This window comes from Mobula birostris, chromosome 2 (genome assembly GCF_030028105.1).
Source record: "Mobula birostris isolate sMobBir1 chromosome 2, sMobBir1.hap1, whole genome shotgun sequence".
In the NCBI taxonomy this organism is placed as follows: Eukaryota; Metazoa; Chordata; class Chondrichthyes; order Myliobatiformes; family Myliobatidae; genus Mobula; species Mobula birostris.
In genome coordinates this window covers 172,581,854-172,606,567 of record NC_092371.1, presented here as the reverse complement: position 1 = coordinate 172,606,567, position 24,714 = coordinate 172,581,854, and the positions used below count along the sequence as shown (strand labels likewise).

General features: G+C 43.0%; 1 protein-coding gene across 1 annotated transcript in view; it reads left to right on the top strand.

Moving 5' to 3' along the window:
* The first annotated feature begins 18,174 nt into the window (after window positions 1–18,174).
* Window positions 18,175–24,714, top strand: part of lrrc1 (leucine rich repeat containing 1) — a 141,780-nt gene continuing 135,240 nt past the window's right edge. The window contains exon 1 of the mRNA XM_072251101.1: window positions 18,175–18,667. Coding sequence (XP_072107202.1) covers window positions 18,509–18,667 — 159 coding nt within the window. The 5' untranslated portion in view covers window positions 18,175–18,508. The remainder of the gene's footprint in view (window positions 18,668–24,714) is intronic.

Below are 24,714 nucleotides of genomic sequence, written 5' to 3'. Positions count from 1 at the left end.
AAAGGCATTATCTTCACTGGGAGAAAAATCTTGTTGTCACCTATACCACATAGTTTCATTTTGTAGAAGGTGATAGCATTCCTGCCCTGACAGAGCTGTCAAGCATCCTTCAGTGATTTAAATTTGGTCTGGAATTATCATTCCATAAGATGACTTTTCAGAGATTGCACCTGGACCTCCTGTATTTAACTTGTTTGTCCGACCTGAATGCCACTGATCTGGCCCTCAGTAGATTGAAGATCTCATTGTTCATCCAGGGCTTCTGGTTAGGGAAGACACTGAATAATTCTGTGGGACACACTCACCTATGACTGTGTATTCATTACGATCCTCCGATGAGTCCTTGAACACGGCCCTGTCTACTTGAAACAACCTGTAGCTGCTCCTCAGCCTCCCACGACCATCTCTTTGTTGTCCTTATCTCTGCAGCCTTGCTCTGTATTCTCTGCCTGTATGTAGGTTGGAGGATGACAGCTAAGTGATTAGATTTCCCAAAATGCAGTCTAGGCATGGAACGGTAAGCATTCCTAATCATAGTGTCACACATAAAAGTTGCTGGTGAACTCAGCAGGCCAGGCAGCATCTCTAGGAAGAGGTGCAGTCGACGTTTCAGGCCGAGACCCTTCGTCAGGACTAACTGAAAGAAGAGCTAGTAAGAGATTTGAAAGTGGGAGGGGGAGGGGGAGATCCAAAATGATAGGAGAAGACAGGAGGGGGAGGGATGGAGCCAAGAGCTGGACAGGTGATTGGCAAAAGGGATATGAGAAGATCATGGGACATGGGCCACACATTTTAATTCCACGTCCCATTCCCATTCTGACATGTCTATCCACGGCCTCCTCTACTGTAAAGATGAAGCCACACTCAGGTTGGAGGAACAACACCTTATATTCCGTCTGGGTTGCCTCCAACCTGATGGCGTGAACATTGACTTCTCAAACTTGGGCTAATGCCCCACCTCCCCCTCGTACCCCATCCGTTATTTATTAATATACACACATTCTTTCTCTCTCTCTCCTTTTTCTCCCTCTGTCCTCCTCACTATACCCCTTGCCCATCCTCTGGTTTTTCCCCCCTCCCCCTTTTCTTTCCCCTAGGCCTCCTGTCTCATGATCCTCTCATATCCCTTTTGCCAATCACCTGTCCAGCTCTTGGCTCCGTCCCTCCCCCTCCTGTCTTCTCCTATCATTTCGGACCTCCCCTTCCCCCTCCCACTTTCAAATCTCTTACTAGCTCTTCTTTCAGTTAGTCCTGATGAAGGGTCTCAACTGTACCTCTTCCTAGAGATGCTGCCTGGCCTGCTGCGTTCACCAGCAACTTTTATGTGTGTTACTTGATATTCCAACATCTGAAAATTTCCTCGTGTTTGCCTAATCATAGTGTAACAGTGGTCAAGTGTGTTGGGCCCCCAGTGCTGCAGGTGATATGATGATGATTCTTCAAACAAGCCTGATTGAAGACTCCAACAATGATTTGAAAGGCATCAAGTTCAGCTGTTTATTGTTTGCTAATCATGGCATCCAATACATCCTGTGCTTACTTAACACCTGCCTTTGGCAATGTGTGAACTGTGGTCAGAGTCAAATAAGAGAACTCTCTTGGTAAGCAGAATGGTTGACACTTTGTCATCAGATGTTCCAGATCAGGAGAATGAGAGTGTGACAAACTGCAGCATCCGAGCACTAAAAAGAATTGATCATGAAACACAAACACTACCTTTTCCCTTCTCTGAATCAGCAGTCTGGTTCATCTGGTGTATCAAGAAACCCTTGAGTCTTAACAATGTATCAGGCATGTCCAGAGTGAGCCATGTCTCCATGAAACACAGAATACAGCAATTCTTCATTTCTTTCTGATACAGCAATCTTGCCCTTGGGTCCTCAGTCTTGTTCTCCAGCGACTGTACATTTGCAAACAACATGCTGGGTAGAGGAAGTTTTGTTCCCTGGTCTTTCAGTCTGGCTTTGTGATCCTTCCTCCTCACTCTCTTTCGGCTGTCGCAATGTACCTTCATCTACATAAAGGTTCTATACCTGCATGCTTGAGAGTTAAGTCCGTCGAGTCCTTTGGAAGATTGTGAAATTGCTAGTTCACTAAGAAGTTTGTTGCTTAAAAAGAAATAGCAGGCTGTAGATTGCAGTGAGAGTAATTAAGAAGACGTATATTTAGAAGTTTTGTAAGCAGCTTGTAGCACAACACCGTGGTTCACCAGCACCACCTTGAAAAGCAGTTTAATGTGAAAAACAATTTGTCAACTTTTAGTGTATGAAATCTTTATTAATCGGGATAAGATAGTTACATATATAAATTAACTTGTTCTTAAAGTTTGCTCTTGTGCTTAGCTTTGTAAATTCAGGCAAAATTAGTAAATTAGTTTATTATCGTCAAGTGTACTGAGGTACAGTAAGTGGAGCCTCTGCATCCTCCATATCATTCTCTGCAGCTCCTGCCATCTTCAACAGGATCCCACCACCAATCTCATATCTTTACCTTCCACTCCCCCGTTCTCTGCTTTCTGCAGGGATCGCTCTTTTTGTGACCCCCTTGTCCATTCATCCCTCTTCCAGCACTTATCCCTGCAAGCCGAAGAAGTGCTTCACCTGCCCATACACCTCCCCCTCATTTCCATTCAGGGTCCCAAACAGTCCTCCATGTGAGGCAACCCTTCCGCCGTGAGTCTGCTGGTGTCAGCTACTGTATCGCATTTGCACAGTGTGACCTCCACTACATCGGTGAAACCCGACGTAACAAGTAGTCTGACTTGCTGAGTTCCTCCAGCATCTTGTGTGTGGTACTCTGGAATTCCTGCATCTGCAGAATTTCTTGTGTTTAAGGTAAATTAATTTGTTTTGTTTTTCATCCGTGCAGATCGTTTCGTTACATCAGTTTGGTGAAATTCCACAAGGCAAAAGCAGTAACAGAATGCAGAATAAAGTGTTGTAGTTGTAGAGAAAGTGCATTGTAGGCAGACAATAAGATACAAGGGCATAGTGAAATAGATTCTGAGGTCCAGAGTCTATCTTAATGTACTGGGGCACTGTTCACTAATCTTTTAACAGCAGGTAGAAGCTGTCCTTGAGACTGCTGGTATGAGATGTTTCACGTGTTTTTGTCTTCAGCCTGATGGGATGGGGTAGAAGGGAGAAAAGTTGGGGCCTTTGATTATGCTGGCTGCTTCACCAAGGCAGTGAGATGTGTAGACAGAGTCCATGGAGGGGAGGCAGGTTTCTGCGACGTGCTGATCTGTGACCATAACTCTCTGCAGCTTCTTGCAGTCACAGGCAGATCAGTTGTCATATCAAGCAGTGATATAACCATATAAGCATATAACAATTACGGCACGGAAACAGGCCATCTTGGCCCTTCTAGTCCGTGTCGAATTCTTACTCTCACTCTCATCTCTCACTGATGCATCTAGATCGGATGCTTTCTGTGGTGCAGTGATTAAAACTGGTGAGGGTCAGTGGGGACATGCTGAATTTCTTTACCATCCTGAGTAAGTGATCTTTCTTGGTTGTGTTTGGACCAAGGCAGGCTATTGGTGATTTTCATTCCTAGGAACATGAAGATCTCAGCATTCTCATCCCCATTACCACTGATACAGACAGGATCATGTGCACCTTCCCCTCCCAACTGAAGTCAATGACCAGCTCTTTTGTTTTATTAACACTGAGGGAAGGTTGTTGTCATGACACCATTTCACTAGGCTCTCTGTCTCCTTTTCATATTCTGATTCATTGTTATTTGAGATGCAGCCAACTATGATGGCATCATCTGTAAACTTGTAGATAGAATTCGAGCAGAACCTGGACGTGCTGTTACAGGAAGTGGAGTAAGGGGCTGAGAAAATAACATAATGGAGAGCCCGTGTTGAGAGTAATTGTGGCAGAGGTGCTTTTGCATACCCTTGCCGAATGCGGTCTGTTGGTCGGGAAGTCGCAGATCAGGTTGCAAAAGGGAGTTTTGAGTTCCAACAACACTGAAAATGTATTTATTTATTTATTTGGAAACACGGCACAGTAACAGGGCTTTCCAGTCTAACGAGCCCATGTCAACCAATTAACCTACTCCCCTGTTTGTCTTTGGAATGTGGGAAGAAACTGGGGCACCCGGAGGAAACCCACGCGATCAAGAGGAGAATATATAAACTTCTGAGAGGTAGCAGTGGAATTGAATCTGGGTCACTGCTGAAGGGTTTTGGCCGGAAGCATCGACTGTACTCATTTCCTAGGTGCTGCCTGGCCTGCTGTTCCTCCAGTATTTGGTGTGTGTTGCTCAGACTTCCAGCATCTGCAGGTGTTCTTTTGTTTGTGGTTGGATCACTGGCATTGTAATAGCATTACACTAACCACTTTGCTACTATGGTGTCCCTACTTAAGTTCTGATTATGTATCCTGGACTCTAAATGTTGACTGCTTCCTCTCTTCTCTGAAACGGCCTGATTTGCTGAGTGCTCCCAGCATGCTCTGCTTAAATCTCAGACTTCCAGCAGTTTTCAACATTGACACTGAAATGTCTAAAATGAAGCAGATCTGACCTCTACTGGCAAAAAAACAGAAGTAGCAATGATTTAAATTTTGCAGAGCAGACATTTAAGTTGAAGTTCAAGTTTATTGTCAATCAGCTGTACACATGTATACCGCCAAACAAAACAACATTCCTCCAGACTAAGATGTACAACCCAGAACATGTATCTCACACACACCGCATAAAGTAATAATACCACAGATAAATTAAATGCTACTGATGCTTCATACTTACCGAGGCCTGGGTGGTGACAGGGAGTTCAGTTGTCTTATGACCTGGGAAAAGAAGCTGTTTCCCATCCTAACAATCCTTGTCCACAGTATATTCTGCCTGATGGTAGGGGTCAAAAAGATCGTAGGTTGGTTGGGAGGGATAACGGACAATGCTAAGGTTCCTGCTATGCAGCACTCCTGATAAATATCTTGGATGGGTGGAAAATAGACCCTGATGATCTTCTCAGCATTCCTCGCAATTTTTTGTAGGGTCTTGTGATCAGGTGCTTTTCAATTCCCATAGCAGATGGTGATGCAGTTGGTCAACCTCAGTGGTGCTCCTGTAAAAATTAGTTAGAATGGCCTCAATCTCCTCTGGAAGTGGAGATGCAGCTGTGCTTTATTGGCTAAAAAGGTAGTGTTAAGGGATGAAGTGAGAGCATCCATTTTGTGCATTCCCAAGAACTTTGTGCTCTTAACTCTCTCCATGGAGCAGTCATTTACGTCAAGTGAGGAGTGATCAGTCTGCACCTTCTGAAATCCACAATCATCTCTTTAGTCTTTTGCATGTTGAGACAAGACCAGACCTCTGCTGCCAACCATGGCTTCTGATTTGCCCTCACATAGATGTGCTTAATAGTGGTGATGCCTATGGTAATGATGACATGTATGTTAAAAAATACAATGCATGAAAATATGAAAATTATCATTATTTTCAAATGTGTCTTTCTTTCAAGATTGCGCTTCTTAGAACTTAATTCAAAACGTTTAGACCTGATTTCAAAACCTGACTTTAAAAGACTTTGTTTCAGGTTTATTTCATGATTCTGGTTTTGATTTTCGGCCCAGCAGGTCAGATAGTATATTCTATCGACAGCAGTTATATTTCATTAAGAGGTTGTGGAGACTTGGTAGGTCAGCAAAGACGCTTGCAAATTTCTGCAGATGTACTGTGGAGAGTATTCTAACTGGTTAAATCACTGTCTGGAATGGAGGGGCCACTGCACAGGGTTGGAAAAAGCTGTAGAAAGTTGTAAACTCAGCCACGTCCATCATGGGCACTAGACTCCCCATCTTCAACTGAACTGTACTGCTGCAAAACCACATATTTCACGACATATGTCAGTGATATTAAACCCTGATTCTGACTCTGATCAATGGAGCACTGGCAGCACCAGATACAATAAATGACAGCGATGGATTCACTTGTGAAGTGCTGCCTCACCTGGAAGGGCCTGAAAGGTGGTGAGGGAGGAGGTGTAGGAGCAAGTGTAGCACTTGTAGAGTTGCAGGATAAGTGCCTGGAGCAGCCTTCCTCAACCGCTTTGTCCTGGAGAAACCCTTGAAGCGATTTTCAAGTCTCAGGGAACCTCTGTGTAAAAACTATTATATCTACAGCTCACAGTATGTTCATGATCAGTAGATTGTAGATATGATAACCCAAAAATTATTGTCAATGCTCTTTTGAGTAGCGAATGAATTTTTAGCCAAATTTTCTTGAAAAAAAAGGGAAATAAGCTTAGCTTACCTTTCTTGAAATTAATTTATTTCTTTCCCTTTCATAAATTTTAAAAACTCATATGGCAAATGTTTGGAGGAAGGTGAATGTTGTTCCCTTGTTCAAAAAAGGTAGTAGGGATAGTCTGGGTAATTATAGACCAGTGAGCCTTACGTCTGTGGTGGGAAAGCTGTTGGAAAAGATTCTTAGAGATAGGATCAATGGGCATTTAGAGAACCATGGTCTGATCAGGGACAGTCAGCATGGCTTTGTGAAGGGCAGATCGTGTCTAACAAGCCTGATAGAGTTCTTTGAGGAGGTGACCAGGCATATAGATGAGGGTAGTGCAGTGGATGTGATCTATATGGATTTTAGTAAGGCATTTGACAAGGTTCCACATGGTAGGCTTATTGAGAAAGTTAGAAGGCATGGGATCCAGGGAAGTTTGGCCAGGTGGATTCAGAATTGGCTTGCCTGCAGAAGGCAGAGGGTTGTGGTGGAGGGAGTACATTTGGATTGGAGGGTTGTGACTAGTGGTGTCCCACAAGGATCTGTTCTGGGACCTCTACTTTTCGTGATTTTTATTAATGACCTGGATGTAGGGGTAGAAGGGTGGGTTGGCAAGTTTGCAGATGACACAAAGTTTGGTGGTGTTGTGGATAGTGTAGAGGATTGTCAAAGATTGCAGAGAGACATTGATAGGTTGCAGAAGTGGGCTGAGAAGTGGCAGATGGAGTTCAACCCAAAGAAGTGTGAGGTGGTACACTTTGGAAGGACAAACTCCAAGGCAGAGTACAAAGTAAATGGCAGGATTCTTGGTAGTGTGGAGGAACAGAGGGATCTAGGGGTACATGTCCACAGATCCCTGAAAGCTGTCTCACAGGTAGATAGGGTAGTTAAGAAAGCTTATGGGGTGTTAGCTTTCATAAGTTGAGGGACAGAGTTTAAGAGTCGCAAAGTAATGATGCAGCTCTCTAAAACTCTGGTTCGGCCAGACTTGGAGTACTGTGTCCAGTTCTGGTTGCCATATGAAGTATGTGGAAGCATTGGAAAGTGTACAGAGGAGATTTACCAGGATGCTTCCTGGTTTAGAGAGTATGGATTATGATCAGAGATTAAGGGAGCTAGGGCTTTACTCTTTGAAGAGAAGGAGGATGAGAGGAGACATGATAGAGGTATACAAGATATTAAGAGGAATAGATAGAGTGGATAGCCAGTGCCTCTTCCCCAGGGCACCACTGCTCAATACAAGGGGACATGGTTTTACGGTAAGCGGTGGGAAGTTCAAGGGGGATATTAGAGGAAGGTTTTTTACTCAGAGAGTGGTTGGTGTGTGGAATACACTGCCTGAGTCAGTGGTGGAGGCAGGTACACTAGTGAAATTTAAGAGACTACTAGACAGGTATATGGAGGAACTTAAGGTGGGGGGTTATATGAGAGGCAGGGTTTGAGGGTCGGCACAACAACGTGGGCCGATGGACCTGTATCGTGCTGTACTATTCTATGTTCTATGTTCAAACATAATAATTTCTGGTAAATAACTGGCTTAAGCCAAAATGGGATTTAATTTTTCTAAAGGAAGGCTTGGTAGATTTGATTTAAATAAAATTTGTAAATTGATTTTAATGAATGCTATTTACAATATGAAAATTTATTGACAATGTTGGATAATAAAGTTACTAAAAACCATAAATCAAAGCAATATGAATAAAAATTTAGCCTAAATCTTTGAAAACAACATTTTCTTATTAAGTGACATGATTAGGCTTAAATATAGGCCCAGCATGTGAAACCTGTGTTTGTTTTTGCTGCAGAAGTACTCATTTCTGGGTCGGACTTGAATTAAGCACACATAGGTTTCACCTTCAATTGAAATAAGATGAGCTGTATCCTTGTTAAACAAGAAAAAGCTTGGTCTCACATGTAAGAAGTTGAAAACTGCAGCAAAATGTTCAATGCTTTCCTATGAATGACCGGATACTCTTCTTTCACAGAAATCCAGAACTTGTCCAGGGGAAGGTCAGTAAATCTCATCTCAATTGCTCCATTGATGGGGCACCATCAGTACAGATGCCAACACAGTTCTTCCAAGACAGGCCTTTTGTTTCTAGATATGAAGACAAAACATTAAATATATCTTGGCATTTGTTTGTTTCAGGTAGCTCTTTGCAACAGAAATAAAATTCTTGAATTTCACAATCATTTACGAATCTTACAAATGCTACAACATGACATTTATTTGTGAAATATGTTAACTCATCAAAGTTGCTTGAGAAGCTGTTTTTTTTCCAGTTTATCACACAAAATCTCTTCAGCATCATGTGACATGTCACCAGTATGTTGACTTATCATACTGCTTGAGAGTGAAACCCTTTCAATTTCTCATACTGCATCTTGTCCAAGTATTTTACCCACTATAATTTGACATGCTGGCAATATTAGGTTCCCACCAACTGTGTGACTTTTGCTTTTCTGGGTAATAAGTTCTGCTACTAAATAACTTGCTTTCTGAATCTTTTTAATGACTATGACTTTATTAACAAAATCTTTGCTCTGTTTGTTTTGAGATTCTGATAGCCATTTAAAATAATAAGCACTTTTACTTGTTATCTGCTGTGATTTGAGATTAAGTGTCTTTTTAATTCTGCTGGAGCCATTGCTGCATTTGTAAACTGTTTGCCACAGATTAGGCACAATGGAATAGGACAACTTGGATCACAAGTCCATGTAAAACCCATTGATAAGTAGCTTTCATTGTAAAGATGGACCTTTTGTGTCCGTTGTTGCACTAGTGTGATTCTTCATCAGTAACCTTATCAGAATTGTCCGTAGGCCTGGGCCTAGAATCCTCCTCTTCCATCTCACACCTCCTCTTCAAAAATCACCACATCGAACCATCAGGCATGTCTGTAAAATACAGGGGTTAATAAAATACCCCTGTGTATTTTACACAGGAAGAGGCTGATGTCACAGCCCAATTTGGGCAAGTCCATTCAATGCTCGGAAAATGCACTTCACGCTCCTCATCATTTTCCTTTCCATGCAATACAACGCTCACCAATTATCAAAAGCCTCCCCTACCTTGCATTAAAAACTGAGAGTGGACTCAATCAAATAAACACGGTCCTACTGCGCACTGCCATACTGGGCTGAGAGACCGCTAACCAGATTGCTAACGGGGCTGCTTGGTCACTGCCCATCACTAGCATTGCTAGCATCATGCATTGTGCAAAATTTAAAAAGCTATGTTTATTATTTTTTATCACGATCTCTCGTGAAACCCTACGGTTCCGTGGAACCCCGCTTGAGAAACCCTGGCCTGGAGAGTGTGTGGAAAATCTGTGGGGAGAGATGAGGGAGTTAGAGAGAGAGTGATTCCTGCAGAAAATGGGGAGTGGAGGAGAGGGCAAGTGTTGGAATCCTGTTGGAGAATGATGAATTGAATGTGGAAACTCATGGGGTGATAGGTGAGGCCAAGGTTAACCCTATGCCCATCATGTTGGTGTGAGGAATGGAGGAGATACGGTTGATGGCTGTGTCGATAATGGAGGAAAAACCCCATTGTTTGAAAAAAAAGAAGACACCAAACACTTTAAAATTATGCCCCCTTGTATTACAAAATCTCTGGCTATCCTCTTGTCATCTTCTACACCTCTATCAAACATCCCTCCAAAGCGGAAAGAGAAAAGCCCTAGCTCACTCAACCTGTCCTCATACGACATGCTCTCTAATCTAGGAAGCATCCAGGTAAATCTCCTCTGAATCCTCTCTACAGCTTCCATAGCCTTTCTATAAAGGATGGCTGTGTGGGAGGGCAAGTTTAGATTGATCTAGGAGTAGGTTAAAAGGTTGGCACAACATTGTGGGCTGAAGGGTCTGTACTGGTCTATGTTCTATCTCTGGCCAAAGATCTGCAGGTGCCAGGTGTTGGAATGGGTTCTCCAAATACCCATCTGTAGGCAACTATAGGTAGGTGACATGGTGAGGGAGATGAGAGGAGCTGTGATTTAGCTGTAGTTTCTTAAGAAATGGCGATAGATGTCAGAGGAGCACAATAAATGCTGTAGCTGTTTGAGGGAGAGCGGTCAGAGCTGTTCAACAATGGTACACACTTACTCTGGGTCCTGGGGTGAAAGGACATAACCCAGGAAGGAAATGACTGGGGTGTGGAACTGGCCTTTCTCTAATTTGCAGTAGAGTTGGATTTTGAGGAGAAGCTGAAGGACTGAACAGACGTGACAGGCATGGTCTTGAGGATCCTTGGAGAAGATGAAGATGTCATCGAGGTAGACAAACACAATCTGTGTAGTATGGCAGGTCTTGGAAGATCTTATTATTGAAGGCGTGGAAAATGGCTGGACTGCTAGAAAGTCCAAAAGGCATCACCAAGTACTCATAGTGACCAGTGGGTTTTATGAATGCCATCTTTCACTCATGCCCTGGTGGATGTGGCTCAGGTTGTACCTGCTTCATGGATCCACCTTGATGAAGATCTTGGCCCTGCAGAGTGTTGTGAATGTGCTAGCCACTGAGGGAAGAGGGGAGTGGTTCTAAATAATGATTTTGTTGAGGCCATGGTAGCCAATGCAGAGATGAACATCCCCAATTTTTTTTGACAAAAAAGAACCTTACACGACTGGGGACTGGGATGGTCAAACAAAGCCACACTGTAATGCTCTGGCAATGTAGTCATTCATTACTTGTGCCTCTGGAGGAGAGAGGGAGAACAGAAGGACTTGGGGAGTGGTGGTTTAAGATGGGGCTGGTGAAACACAGCTGCAACTTGCTGTCAGCAAACTAAACTACTGATTATTTTATGAATACCACTTTTTCTGGAAAATGATCACTGCAGTCAATAGCCTGGAATTCCCTTTCGGAATCAAGCTTTTGAATCACATGTACAACCTGCTGTTTTTGTGGTATAAAGTGAAGACCCAAAGATGCAGAACGGTTGTGGCGTGGCATGTGTGGGACAAATCGAGGCAATGGAAATGAGCCCATCTTTAGCTGTTGCTGGAGTGGACTTAGAGCTGATTTGAAGCGGCTGATCTGAGACGAGGTAGGGTTGAGGTGGTAGAGTGAGGAACAAGCCGATGTTTGAATGATTTAAGAGCCAGGCAGATTGTGGCGGGGCCGAGGCTTGACGGTGTATTGAAGTGGCAGGATGCAGGTCTGAGCGGAAGGAATGATCCACTGTTTGGCCGATTTAAGTGCTGGGCCAGATTGAAAAGGTCAGGGTGTTGGGGCCAGAGGAGAAGGTCAGGACACTGTTCAACTCACTGCTTGTGAGGTTTCCTCATCTTTTCACTGAGCTGTGGTTGTGACCTAACGGGCTCTTGGCTGTGCCTAGCTTCATGACTTTCATGAACTTCAGTTCTGAATGTTATTTGCTTATGTTTATTGCTTGTACGATTTGTTTTATTTTCTGCACATTATGTGTTTGACGGTCTTATTTTTAAAAATGTTATGCAACCAGAATTAGCATCTCCTCTTGGCTTCAGGGTGTTAAATTGGCTTTAAATCTAACTAAACAACACGGATAACTTCGCTCACCACGTTACTGATCTGACTCCACAACTGATAGACATACTTTCAGGAACTCTGCAACTCAATTTCTCAGCAGTATTTATTTATTTATTATAATCACAATTTGTCCTTTTACACATTGGATGTTTGTCAAACTTTGTTATGTATGGTATTTCATAAATTCTATAGAAAATATTCTTTATTTTCCTGTAAATTCCTGCAAGAAAATGAATCCCAAGGTGATATATGGTGACATATACATACTTTGATAATAAATTTACTTTAAACTTCTTGAATGTTATACAAGTGTCAACAGGCAGTTTAAACTTATCTAGTTCTTTGGAGAAATGGACATAGAAGTTATTGTTCTTGCACTCAAGGTTAAGAGTGTGGTTACTGTGGGCAAAGGTTAGCAGTGAGTTAGTCAGGAGCACCCTGCCAAAGTTGGCAAAATGTCAGACAACAAGCTTCGTTCACTGGGGAAGGATGTCCTGCATGTCCTCAGACATCTCCCATCAGTGCAGACAATGCACCACCACAGAGCACAGCAAACTTCTAATGTAGTTGAAAGACCCCCTGCAGCCCCCACACTCGTGCATGCAAGCAACACACACAAAGTGCAGGAGGAACTCAGCAGGCCAGGCAACATCTATGAAGGGGATGTCAGGAAGTTAGAGGAGCCTTGACCCAAACGCAAAGCAGTGGAGATGATTTAGTAGTGTGTGATAACTTTAATAACAACCTTCAAAACACAAGCCACAAAGGGAACAAAGCAAGAGAGAAGAGATACGCAACACAACAAGGTAACTGTGGGCTGGAAGCAACTGGTTGAGGCTGTCTGGCTCAACTGGTGAACAAAGCTTGGTTTATACGGGCTGCAGGTAATGAGTTAGAACAAGGGGCAGGTGACTCAACTCCTGTTAGCTTGATGGAGACTGGGAGGAGTCTGAATAGCAGGCCTGATAGGATTCCCCCCCCACCACCACCTCAAATGTCAGACTCTGACAGCCCAGGATGATCTGAATGTTTCCGGCCGAACTGACTATGCAAGCCTGACCAGGATATTTGACGTTTTGCTTCTAGCTTCTGGCCCCTTCCTTTGCAGAGCTGATGAAGGGTCTCATATCAAGAAGTTGACTGTTTATTCCCCTCCATAGGTGCTGCCTGACCTGCTGAGTTCCTTCAGCACTTTGTGTGTGTTGCTCTGGATTTCCAGCATCTGTTGAATCTTTTGTGATCAGATTTGCAATCTCAACATCTGCGTGGAGAAGGGACAACGGCAACCGCACACGGAGATATGTAGGGGTCTACAAATTGGAAGGAAGCTGGCATAATTCTGGAATTTCTTATCCAGGAAATTGAAAAAGAACAAACAGCTGTAGGAACTCAGCGGGTGGGGGAGCATCTGAGGAGGGTATATCAGCTCTTGCTCCGTCCCCACCACCTCACCTCTCCACACTGGCTGTCTCTCTGCTCCATCGCTCAATCCAAATCAGAATCAGGTTTATTATTGCTGAAATGTGTCATGAGATCTGTTGCTTTATGGCAGAAGTACAATGCAAGATATGAAAGTTGTTAAAAGTTAATAAAGAATGCATTTGGTGAACGATGAGAAACCCACTGCGTTCCTCCAGCACATTCAAAATGCTGGAGGAACTCAGCAGGTCAGGCAGCATCTCTGGAGAGGAATAAACCCCAGGCCGACTGTGAGTTTCTCCAGCATCAATTTTATCAACGTAATAAATTTTATTTATAATCAGAACTATTTACAATAATTAACCATGCAATGCCTTTTCATTCTTCTGTTCACAGTCAATGCTTTCAGTTGTGTTCTAAAACATTCCTTAAGTCCAATAGGACTACTGCCAATCATGTGGCCCTCTGGAGTGGTACACTACTACAAACTCAGCTAGTTCAATCATGGGCTCCAGCCTCCCCAGCACCAAGGATATCTTTGAAAGTATGAGTATGACTATGACTATGACTATGAAAGGCAATGCTTCAAAATGGCTGCATCCATCATTAAGAACCCCCATCACCCAGGACATGCCCTCTTGTCATTGCTGCCATTAAGGAGGTACAAGAGCCTGAAAACACACACTCAGCATTTTAGCAACAGCTAAAATCCCAACTGCGATCAGATTTCTGAATGGACAATAAACCTCACTATTTTTTGCTCTCTTTTTGCACTACTTATTTAATTTAATTTTTTTCATATATCTATTTTTATTGCAATTTATAGTTATTATTATTATGCATTACAATGTACTGCTGCTTCAAAACAACATACTTCATGGCAAATGCCAATGATAATAAACCTGATTCAGTAATTGAGGGGCTTCCTCACCCAGACATGCCACTCCCTCGCCAGATTCCAGCATCTACCTCTCTCGTGTCTCTATTTCTACTCCAAGGGCCTGGGTAGTCCACATTAATATAGGAAATCCATATCACAATGATAGGCTCAACATGAACCAGAATCAGGTTTAATATCTCTGGCATATCTTGTGAAATTTGTTGTTTTGTGGCAGTAGTACATTACAATACATATTAATAAAATAAGAATGGCTATCTAGTCTGGTAAGATGGACTCTCACCTTCATACATTCTACCTCATTATGGCTGACGTTCCTTTCCGCATCAGGCAGCAACCTTGCCGTTTCTTCAGCATTTTCTCTGTGTTTTTACGAGGCTGAATTGCTAGCTCAGCAGATGGAAAGCATACAAGGAGCCAGCCGGATATGAACCTGGGACCACTCACCTTGAAGTCTGGTGCGGATGCCACTACGCCACTGGTCGGATTACCTCATTATGGCCTTGCACCTTATTGTATGCCTGCGCTGTGCTTTTGCTCGAGCCTGCTACACTTTATTCTGCACTCTGTTACTGCTTTCCCTTGCTGTCCCTCAACGCACTGTGTAATAATTTGATCTGTGTGAACAGTATGCAAGACAAGTTTTACACTGCCTCTCAGTATCTGTGACATTAATAAACCAAATATTCGGAGAATGCATTTTATTTATATTAATTTTTAATTTTTTAAATTTGGAAATACTGCATGAAACAGGCCATTCTGGCCCTTCAAACTGATACCCACATGCTCATGGGAAGGAACGTACAAACTCGCTGACAGTGCAGTTTGAACTCCGAGCTCTGACAGCCCAAGATGTAATAGTGTCGCTAAAACCTCTGCTGATCAACTGGCAGGAGGGTTCACTGATACCTGTAACCTCGCCAGATACCCACCTGTTTTAAACAAGCTTTAGATATACTGGTGCCCAAGAAGAACGTGGTAATCTGCCTCAATGACAATCGTCCAGTAACACTTGCATCAACTGTGATGAAGTGCTTTGAGAGGTTGATGATGAAACATATCAATTTCTGCCTGTGGACTGACTTGGATCCATTCCAGTATGCCTACCATCACAACAGATCAACAGCAGATTCTATTTCTTTAGCTCTTCACTCATCTAGATAGTGAAGTTGCATACATCAGGATGCTCTTCATTGACTACAGCACTGCATTTAATATTACCCCCTCAAAACTAATCAATAGGCTCCAAAACCTAGGCTTCAATACCTCCTCGTGCAACTGGATCATCAATTTCCTCATTTGCAGACCCCAGTCTGTTTGAATTGGCATCAACATCTCCTTCACAGTCACAATCAGCACAGGTGCACCACAAGGCTGTGTGCTTAGTCCTCTGCTCTACTCGCTTTATACTTATGACTGTGAGGCTGCCATCAGGAAGAAGGTAAAGGAACCTTTGGACACATATCACCAGGTTCAGAAACAGTTATTCCCCCTCAACCACCAGGCTCTTGAACCAGAGGTGATAACTTCATTCAACTTCACTCACCTGAACACTGAACTGTTCCCACAATCTATGGGCTCACTTCAAAGACTCTTCATCTAATGTTCTCAATATTTATTGTTTATTTGTTTATTATTATTAGTTTTTGTATTTGCAGTTAGGTGTCTGTTGCATATTGGTTATTTGTCTATCTTGTGTGCAGTTTTTCATTGTTTCTATGGTGTTTCTTTGTATTTTCTGTGAATGCTCGCAAGAAAATGAACCTCAGGGTTGACATATATATACTTTGATAATATATTTACTTTTAATTTTTGAACTTCGAACTTTCAATTCTGAATAAAGTGTTACAGTTACAGAAAAAATACAGTGCCAGTAGACAATAAGGTCTACAATAAGGTGCACAATAAGGTGCAATGCTTGTTTTCCCTTGTACTAACACAATGTAATAAATTGATTTGAAGGAAGACAACTTTTCAGTGCACCTTGGTACATATGGCAAAAATAAAACAATTTATCAATTTTTAGGCTAATCTTCACCTCTCTGCCCACCTTCTGATTCTGGCTTCAGCCTGAAACTTCAGCTCTTTATTCCCCACCATAGATGTTCTTCCAGCATTTTGTGTGTGCTACTCTGCACAGTTACAGCATCTCTTGTGTCCCTGAAAGACCTCCCTCTTCTCAGAATCAATCTGCATTTCTCTCTGGGACAGGGGTACACTGCCATGGGGGTGACAATTGAAACTCCTTAGATCACCCTCAAAACATGGTCTCAACAACATCTCATCACTTCCTTCCTGATATGCCAGGGCAATGGAATGCCAAACACACCACTCACCTCCTGAACCTGCTGTACCTGCATTGGTCGTCCTATTGCCAGAAGGTGACGGAGGCGTTGGAGAGGGTGCAGAAGAGGTTTACCAGGATGATGCCTGGATTAGAGGGCATGTACTATAAAGAGAGGTTGGACAAACCTAGGTTGTTTTCTCTGGAGCGCCAGAGGCTGAGGGGAGATCTGATAGAGGTTTATGAGAGGCATAGACAGAGTAGATAGCCAGTATCTTTTTCCCAGGGTCAAAATGTATAATGCCAGACGATGTGCATTTAAGCTCCGAAAGGAGATGAGAGGGACAAGTTTTTTACACAGAGTGTGCTGAGTAAACAATTAAGCTTTTCACTGCAACTGTGCATATAAGTACTTGCGTACATGACAGTAAACTTGACCTTGATGTTGACTTTGATTCTAGGTAGGCACATGAATATGAAGAGAATGGAGATATATGGACATCATGTAAGCAGAAGGGATTAGTCTAGTTAAGCATCAAATTACTGGTTTAATTAATTTGACACAACACTCGTAAATCAGAGGTCCTGTCCCGGAGGTACAGTATAGTGTTCTGTGTTCCTAGTTGTGAACTTCACCAATACCCTATCCTGGTCTAACCACAGACAAGAAAGCTCATAAATGCCTCCCCTTCCCCGAGAGGCTAAAGGAATTTGGCATGTCCCCGTTGACTTTTATCAATGCACCTATCCGGATGCATCACGGTTTGGCACTGCAGCTGCTCTGAGGAGACTGAACATCCATGGGCTTTGCACATGATACTCATGTCATTCTGCAGATGCTCAGTAGAGTGCATCCTAACAAGGAGCATCACTACATGGTACAGAAACTGCATGCAGCAGACTGGAAGGCTCTACAACGCATCATTGACAAGACATTATTGGTACCAGCCTACCCGCCATAAAGTCTAGGTATACAGAAATGTGCCAGAAAGGGGCTGTCATTAAGGAGGCCACAGAACCTGCTCATGGACTGTTTGTCCCATTCCCATCAGGGAAGAGGTTAAGTAGTATCCACTGTAGGACCACAAGTCTCTAAAACGGTTCCTTTTCCCAGGCAGTAAGGCTGATCAACACCTCCACCCAAACTTCACCACTACTTTATTTCCTTATGCACAGCCAATCAATCATTTTCATATTTAAGCCATCTTACATATTTATAATTATCGTGTATGTGTTTTTATTATTATTGTGTTCTTTATCTTTTGTGTCTTTTTGTGCTGCATCGGACCCAGAGTAACAATTATTTTGTTCTCTTTTACATGTGTATACTGGAAAAGACATGAAACAATCTGGAATGTTGAAGCCAGGCAGTATCTATGGAGGGGAATAAACAGTCGACGTTTCGGGCTGAGACTCTTCATTAGCGCTGTAAAGGAGCATGGAAGAAGAGTTTGAGAATTAATGTCGGTATGTGTTACTCTGGATTTCCAGTATCTGCAGAATCTCTTGTGTTTACTCTCGTTCTACCGAAATGCACTGTGTAATTCAGATTCAGATTTATTCATCGCGCGTGAATTGATATGTATGAAGACAAGTGTTTCACTGTATCTCGATACATGTAACAATAATGAACCAAAACCAATTGTACTATTAGTGGTGTCAAAGTGCTATCAGTTCAGGGACACAGTCGGTAGGTGACCCGCCGGCGTTGGGACGGACTCAGTTCTCCAACCCCGTCTCTTTCCAAACTTCCCCACACAGACTGGCCCCTGGGAATGTTGACGTCAGTTAGAAAGAGGGAGTGTATGTTCCGGTTCAGGAACCGAGGGAAAGGAAACAGAGGAGGGGGACGGTAGAAAGAAAGAGAGGAGAGCAGAGGCGATATGTGAAGCAGAAAGAGAGTGAGAAACGTAAAGAGCAGTGCAAAATTCATCTCACTGGGAGCAACAGGCGGGAGAGGAGCAAGGCGGGATTTAAATAGACTATTTATGTTGAGGTTACTGTGCTTTGCTTTGCGCCTTCCTTGCGTCCTGTGTTGCGGGAGGCGGTTGGAGTGCGGTGCCTGAAGCTCGGCTCGGGAGCCGGAGTGCTGCAGCCGAACTGTCCCCCAGCTCTCCCCTCTCCCCAGCCCTGCGATCCCGAAGACCATGTTCAACTGCATTCCTCTCTGGCGATGCAACCGGCATGTCGAGGCGGTGGACAAGCGACACTGTTCGCTCCTCGCCGTGCCCGACGAGATCTACCGCTATAGCCGGAGCCTGGAGGAGTTACTACTCGACGCCAACCAGCTGCGGGAACTGCCCAAAGTAAGCGGCCTCAACTTGCCTCAGTTTCTCCCTCCTCTTATTTCCAACCTTTTTTCCCTTTTGAACTGACTCTGCTGTGGGCCGGGGGTGGGGGGGGTTGCGGTGTGGTGGAGAGAATGTGGGGTGGTTTAATATTTCACCGTGATTCCGCGCACACGTTCACAGTCATTTGCCAGAGAAAAAACAAAAGCATTTACCTCAATACAAGGCTACACTACACTACACTACACACCACACTACGATCGAAAGTTTACTCAGGCGAAATAAGTTTTAATGGGGATGGGAAAATAATAGAGCGTAGAAACCGCCGAGAGGATCACTGGGGTCTCCCTCTCTTCTTTTTGTGACATTTGCCGGGAGCTTTGTATACGAGGGGCCCAGGGCATTGTTGAGAAACCCTACCACTCATCCCCCAATCTCTGACCCACTGCCGTCAGGAAGGAAGTATGGAAGCATCAGGACTAGGACTGCCAGACTGAGAACAGCTTCTTCCCTCAGGCTGTGAGACGAATGAATACCCTGCCCATCACTGAGGTCTCATCTCTACGACAGCAAGCTGTTTACTGTTTACCTGTGCTGTGCATTTTGAATTATATTTTATGAACCTACTTATGGTAATATTTTGTGTTGCGTGCTGTGTGTGACATATGTTTTGTCGGTGCATTGTGGTCCGGAGGAATTTTGTTTCGTTTGTATGTATGTACTGTCAGATGACAATACACTTGAACTTGTTTGGAGATGGAACAGTGGCAAGTTTTAAGGTTAGCAACACACACAAAATCTGAAGGTCTCAGCCCAAAATGTCGACTGTTTATTCCTCTCCAGAGCTGCTGCCTGACCTGCTGAGTTCCTCCAGCATTTTGTGTGTGCTGATCTGGATTTACAGCATCTGCAGAATCTCGTGTGTTTAAGGTTATCAGTTTGGTGAGCAGACATCTAAAAGAGATTGGGCATTGAAAATCAGTATAAAACAACTACAGATGCTGAAAATCTCAAATTTAAAAGAAAAACGGTGAACATGAACTACTCAGCAGGTCAGGCAGCATCCGTGGAGAGAGAAATGGTTAGTCCAGATGAAGGGTCTCGATTCGAAACATTGACTGATAATTCCTTTCCATTGATGCTACCTGACCTGGTGAGTTCCTCTAGCATTTTGTGTGTGTTACTCTGGATTTCCAGCATCGGCAGAATCTCTTGTGGTTGCGAAATGGTTCATGTTTCCACTTGTTGGAAGAACTCAGCAAGTCAAGCAGCATCCTGTTCTCCTTTTTCTCAAACCAATCATCCCTACTGGGGCTTTGGCTGCTGACAGCAGCTCACTAGTTCTCTGTCCTGGGCTGATTGTTGATTGGCCATGTAGCTTCTGCCTGACCTGCTGAGTTTCTCTAGCACTTTGTTCAAGATTTCCAGCATCTGCAGAATCTCTTCAAGTTCAAGATCAAGTTTATCATCATCCGACTGTACATATACACAACCAAATAAAACGGTGTTCCTCCAGACGACGGTGACCCACAAAATATATATGGTTCACAGCACATGAAACAAAGTATTACCACGAATAAGTTAGTAAAATATAATTCAAAATGCATGCATTGCGCAGCATAGGCAAGCAGTAAACAGCTCACTGTCCAAGGAATGAGACCACGGTGATGGCAGGGTATTCATTAGTCTCATAGTCTGAGGAAGAAGCTGGTACCCAGTCTGGCGATTCTGCCTTCTGTACCTCCATTCTGATGGTAGTGCATCAAAGTTCTGATCACAAGGTGATTACTGCTCTTGTTCTCAAGTGTGTTTTATGGTGACCCAACCCAGTTCCCACTCCTGAAGTCAGAGTTCAAATGTGTTTGTCATTTTTGTTTTGATCTTGTGCTGTTGTCACAAGGTAGGGCCGTGAGGAAAGTGGTATGTTAAATGAACTGATTAACTCTACTGAAGTACTAGTGTGACTTTGTACTTGACTACATTTAAACTGTTCTAGGTTCTGATGTGAATTTGCAAGGAGGTTCGTCTGAAATTTTCCCTCTAGCATTTTAATGATGTTTGTGCTTTCAGATTGACTCCATCTTCACACTAAACTGACTAGTTTGTTAAGACTTGAATGTCACTTTGGACAAATTCCTCTATAATGGGAAAAGTGTTGGGATTGTCAAACAAGGTTATCATAAAAACAAAATTTTGCTGGTATTTTTGCACCCACAGCCTCTCCCAGCTAGGGTGCAGATGACCTGCGATGAATTAGATATTTGGCTTGAAAATGTAGTTGGCACAGATCTCATAAGGTTGTGTAAGTGCTGCCACACATTCTGGTGCCCAAATAGCATGCCCACCATGTTTGGCAGAGCAACATAGGACGCAACAGAACAGAGCACACCATGCAACAACAGCAAAGCAAGACCCTTTCCCACCCACTCACACACGTACACAGTCCTCTAACCCCAGAACAGACCATCTTCAGCCCCCAGCCTCCAGCAGACTTGTGGATTCACAGACATTGGGCCTTCAACTTCCCCAGAGATTCACAGACCCAGGGCGTTGGTTATTGATCGACTTTTGGGCTTCAGCCATCAGTATTGACCCAGGACTTGCTGCTGATGATGAATGGGGACCCGAACTCCACGCCTCGAGCTCTAGACTTGCTGATGATGGGACCCTGAATACTAGGCCTCGAACTCTAATTTTGTCTAATTGAACCAAAGTCATCAAATTTCATTTCTGTGTGGTGTTTTACATTGCAGCTTTTACTTTTCAAATTTAATGTTGTGAGTACAGCTGCCTATCTGTCACGGTTTTCTTTTTGTTCGCTGTTGACTTGCCTGGATTTCCATTGGATTACTGTGCCTGCTATCTTCCTGAAGGAAATGGCTGATCCACACAATCAAGCAATATCAAGTCAAAGTAAAATTATTAATAAAGTGCATATATGTCACAATAGAATACCTTGAGATTCATTTTACAGATATTTATAGAAAAATAAAGAAACACAACAGAATTTATGAAAAACTATGCATAAGCAATGTTCAAAGTAAATCTATAATTGATGTATATGTCACCAAATACTACCATGAGATTAATTTTCTTGCAGGCATTCACTGTAGAGCAAAGAAATATAATAAAATCATTGAAAAACTATACACGAATAAAGACTGACAAGCAACCAATGTGCAAAAGAAGACAAACTGCAAATGCAAAAGAAACACAAATAATAATAATAAGTATGTAAATAATACTGAGAAAATGAGTTGTAGAATCTTTGAAAATGAATGGTTTTGGAATCAGATTGGTGTTGAGGTGAGTGCAGTTATCCACACTGGTTCAGGAGCCTGTTGGCTGAAGGGAATAATTGTTCCTGAACTTGATGGTGTGGGTCCTAATGCTCCTGAACCTCCTGCCTGATGGTAGTAGTGAGAGGATTTGGATGGTGGGGGTCCTGCTTTCCTGTGGCAGCGCTCTGTGTAAGTGTGCTCAGTGATGGGAAGGGCTTTGCTTGTGATGGACTTGGCTGTGCCCATCACTTTCTGTGGCCTGTTCATCATTATTTATATATTATTAATGAGGTCACAAAAACAGAGATCTGGGTGCCTTTGCATCGTTCTATTTTTTTCACTTCAGGATTGTTTATTGTAATTTTTCAGTACATCAGGGTAAAGGAGAAAAAAATGAGGGGTTAATGTAGGAGTGGAATTTGATGGCTCTGGGCGTGTTCTCACTGGAGTTTAGAAGAATGGAGGGGGGTGGAAATCTCTTTGAATGCTAATGAATATTGAAAGGCCTAGATAGAGTGGATGAGAGAGGATTTTTTTTAATATGTAGGACCAGAGGGCACAGAACAGAACATTGTCCATTTTGAACAGAGATAAGAGGGAATATCTTTAGCAAGAGGGTGGTGAATCTATGGAATTCACCTCCATGGACGGCTGTGGAGGCCAAGTGATTGGGTATATTTAAAGAGGAGGTCAATAGGTTCTTGATTGGTGAGAGCATCAAGTGTTACAGGGAGAAGGCAGGAGAACGGGATTGAGAGGGACAGTAAATCAGCCATGATGGAACAGAGGAGCAGACTCGATGGGCCAAATTTCCTAATTCTGCTCCTATGTGTTATGGTCTTATGATTGATACTCTGGATCCAATGTAGCATAGGAAGGCACAATATGCATAAAAGCACAATAAAATATAAAAGCAATCCTATAAAACACAGGGTACAAGTAACTGAGTGTTGCCGTATACACATAAGTTCAGCTTATGTACACAGACTGATTGCATGTACTGTATACAAAGTGATGCTGGGTGCTGAGGTGGGTTAGTGGATGGAGGTGGTGATCAGCTTGACGGCTCAGGGAAAGGAACTGCTTTTGAGATTGCTTCTGGTGTGGATGCTGTGTAGCCTCCCCCCCTCCCCCAGTGGGAGTGGGACAAACAGTTCATGAGCATGGTGGGTGGGATCCTTCATGATATTGCTGGCCTTTTCCTGGCACCTTTCTGTATATACAGTATATCCTCAATGACTTCCTTTGCTCCCTGACCCTGTGACACTACTGAAGGTACTGAGAGATTTTCCTGCAGGATAACCTGACGTGGATAAAAAGTGTAGGTTGTGGATGCTGGATGGTCTTTATACTAGGTTGTGTAGAACCCTATTTGCTGTTCTCTGAAGTTGAGGCTCCATTCTGTTAAAGGCCATTGTGTGTATTTCAGTTTGGAGCTAAACCTTGGTTTGCATAACTAAGGTTCATAGATCAGTTCTCAACCTTTTCAAATGACTTCTCTATATCCAGGAAAATATGTGCCTTTACTCATGTCACCCTGTACCCAATAAACACCTGAATCAGTATGGATAACTTCATTCACCTCAATGCTGAGGGATGCCACAACCCATGGACTCACTTTCAAGAACTCTACGACCCTTGTTCTCTGTATAATTTATTATTTTTTATTTGCATGATTTGTCTTCTTTAGCACATTGACTTTCAGTCTTTATGTATAGTTTTCATAAACTATTGTTTTTCTTTATTTTCCTGTAAATGCCTTCAAGAAAAAAAAAATTCAAGGTAGTATATGGTGACATACAGTACTTTGATAATAAAGTGACTTTGACCTTGACACCTGATGGAACATTCTGTTCCTTTGTGCTCTGGCCATATTGATTATTACCCTGCATACTGTTTATGAGCTTCATTACATCTTGGTGTGTGTGACAATAAATCCATCTAATCTGAAGGCTCATGGAACTCTGCTATCTTTGGTGTATTGGTGAGGAAGAATTGCCTGGTTGGTAAGCCTCTGACTTTGAACAGAGCACCTTTAAGTATGCTTAAGAGTCCATCACAGGCAAAGCCCTCCCCTGCATTGAACACATTTGCAAGGAGCGCAGTTACAAGAAAGCATCATCCATCATCAGGGCTCCCCACCATCCAGGCCATGTTCTCTTTTCACTTCTACAGTCAGGAAGGAGGTATAGGAGTCTTGGGTCTGACACCTCCGCGTTCAGGAGCAGTTATTGTCCTACAGCCATCAGGTTCTCTCCTGCCACCAAGCCAAAATGCCATTGTCAAAAGATGTATTGGTCTTCATGACTTGGATTGAGTTCAAGAGTCACGAGGTAACATTGCAGTTCTCTGAAACTCTGGTTAGATCACTCTTAGAATATTGTGTTCTTTAGAAAGGGTGTAGTTCTTTAGAAAGCTTTAGAAAAGGTGTAGTTTTGTTAGGATGCTGCCTGGATTAGGGACCATATCATATGAGGATAAGTTGAGCGAGCAAGGACTGTTTTTGGAGTGAAGGAAGATGAGAGGTGACTTGATAGATGAGTACAAGATGATAAAAGGCATTGATCAAGTGGATAGCCAGAAACTTTTTCCCAGGATGGAAATGGCTAATACCAGGGGTCATAATTTTAAAGTGATTGGAGGAAAGTATACAGAAGGATGTCAGAGGTAGATTTTTTTTACATAGAGAATGGTGAGTGTACTGCCAGGGGTGGTGGTAGAGGCAGATAACAAATTTCGTGACATATGCTGGTGATATCAAACCTGAGTCTGTTTCTGAGATAT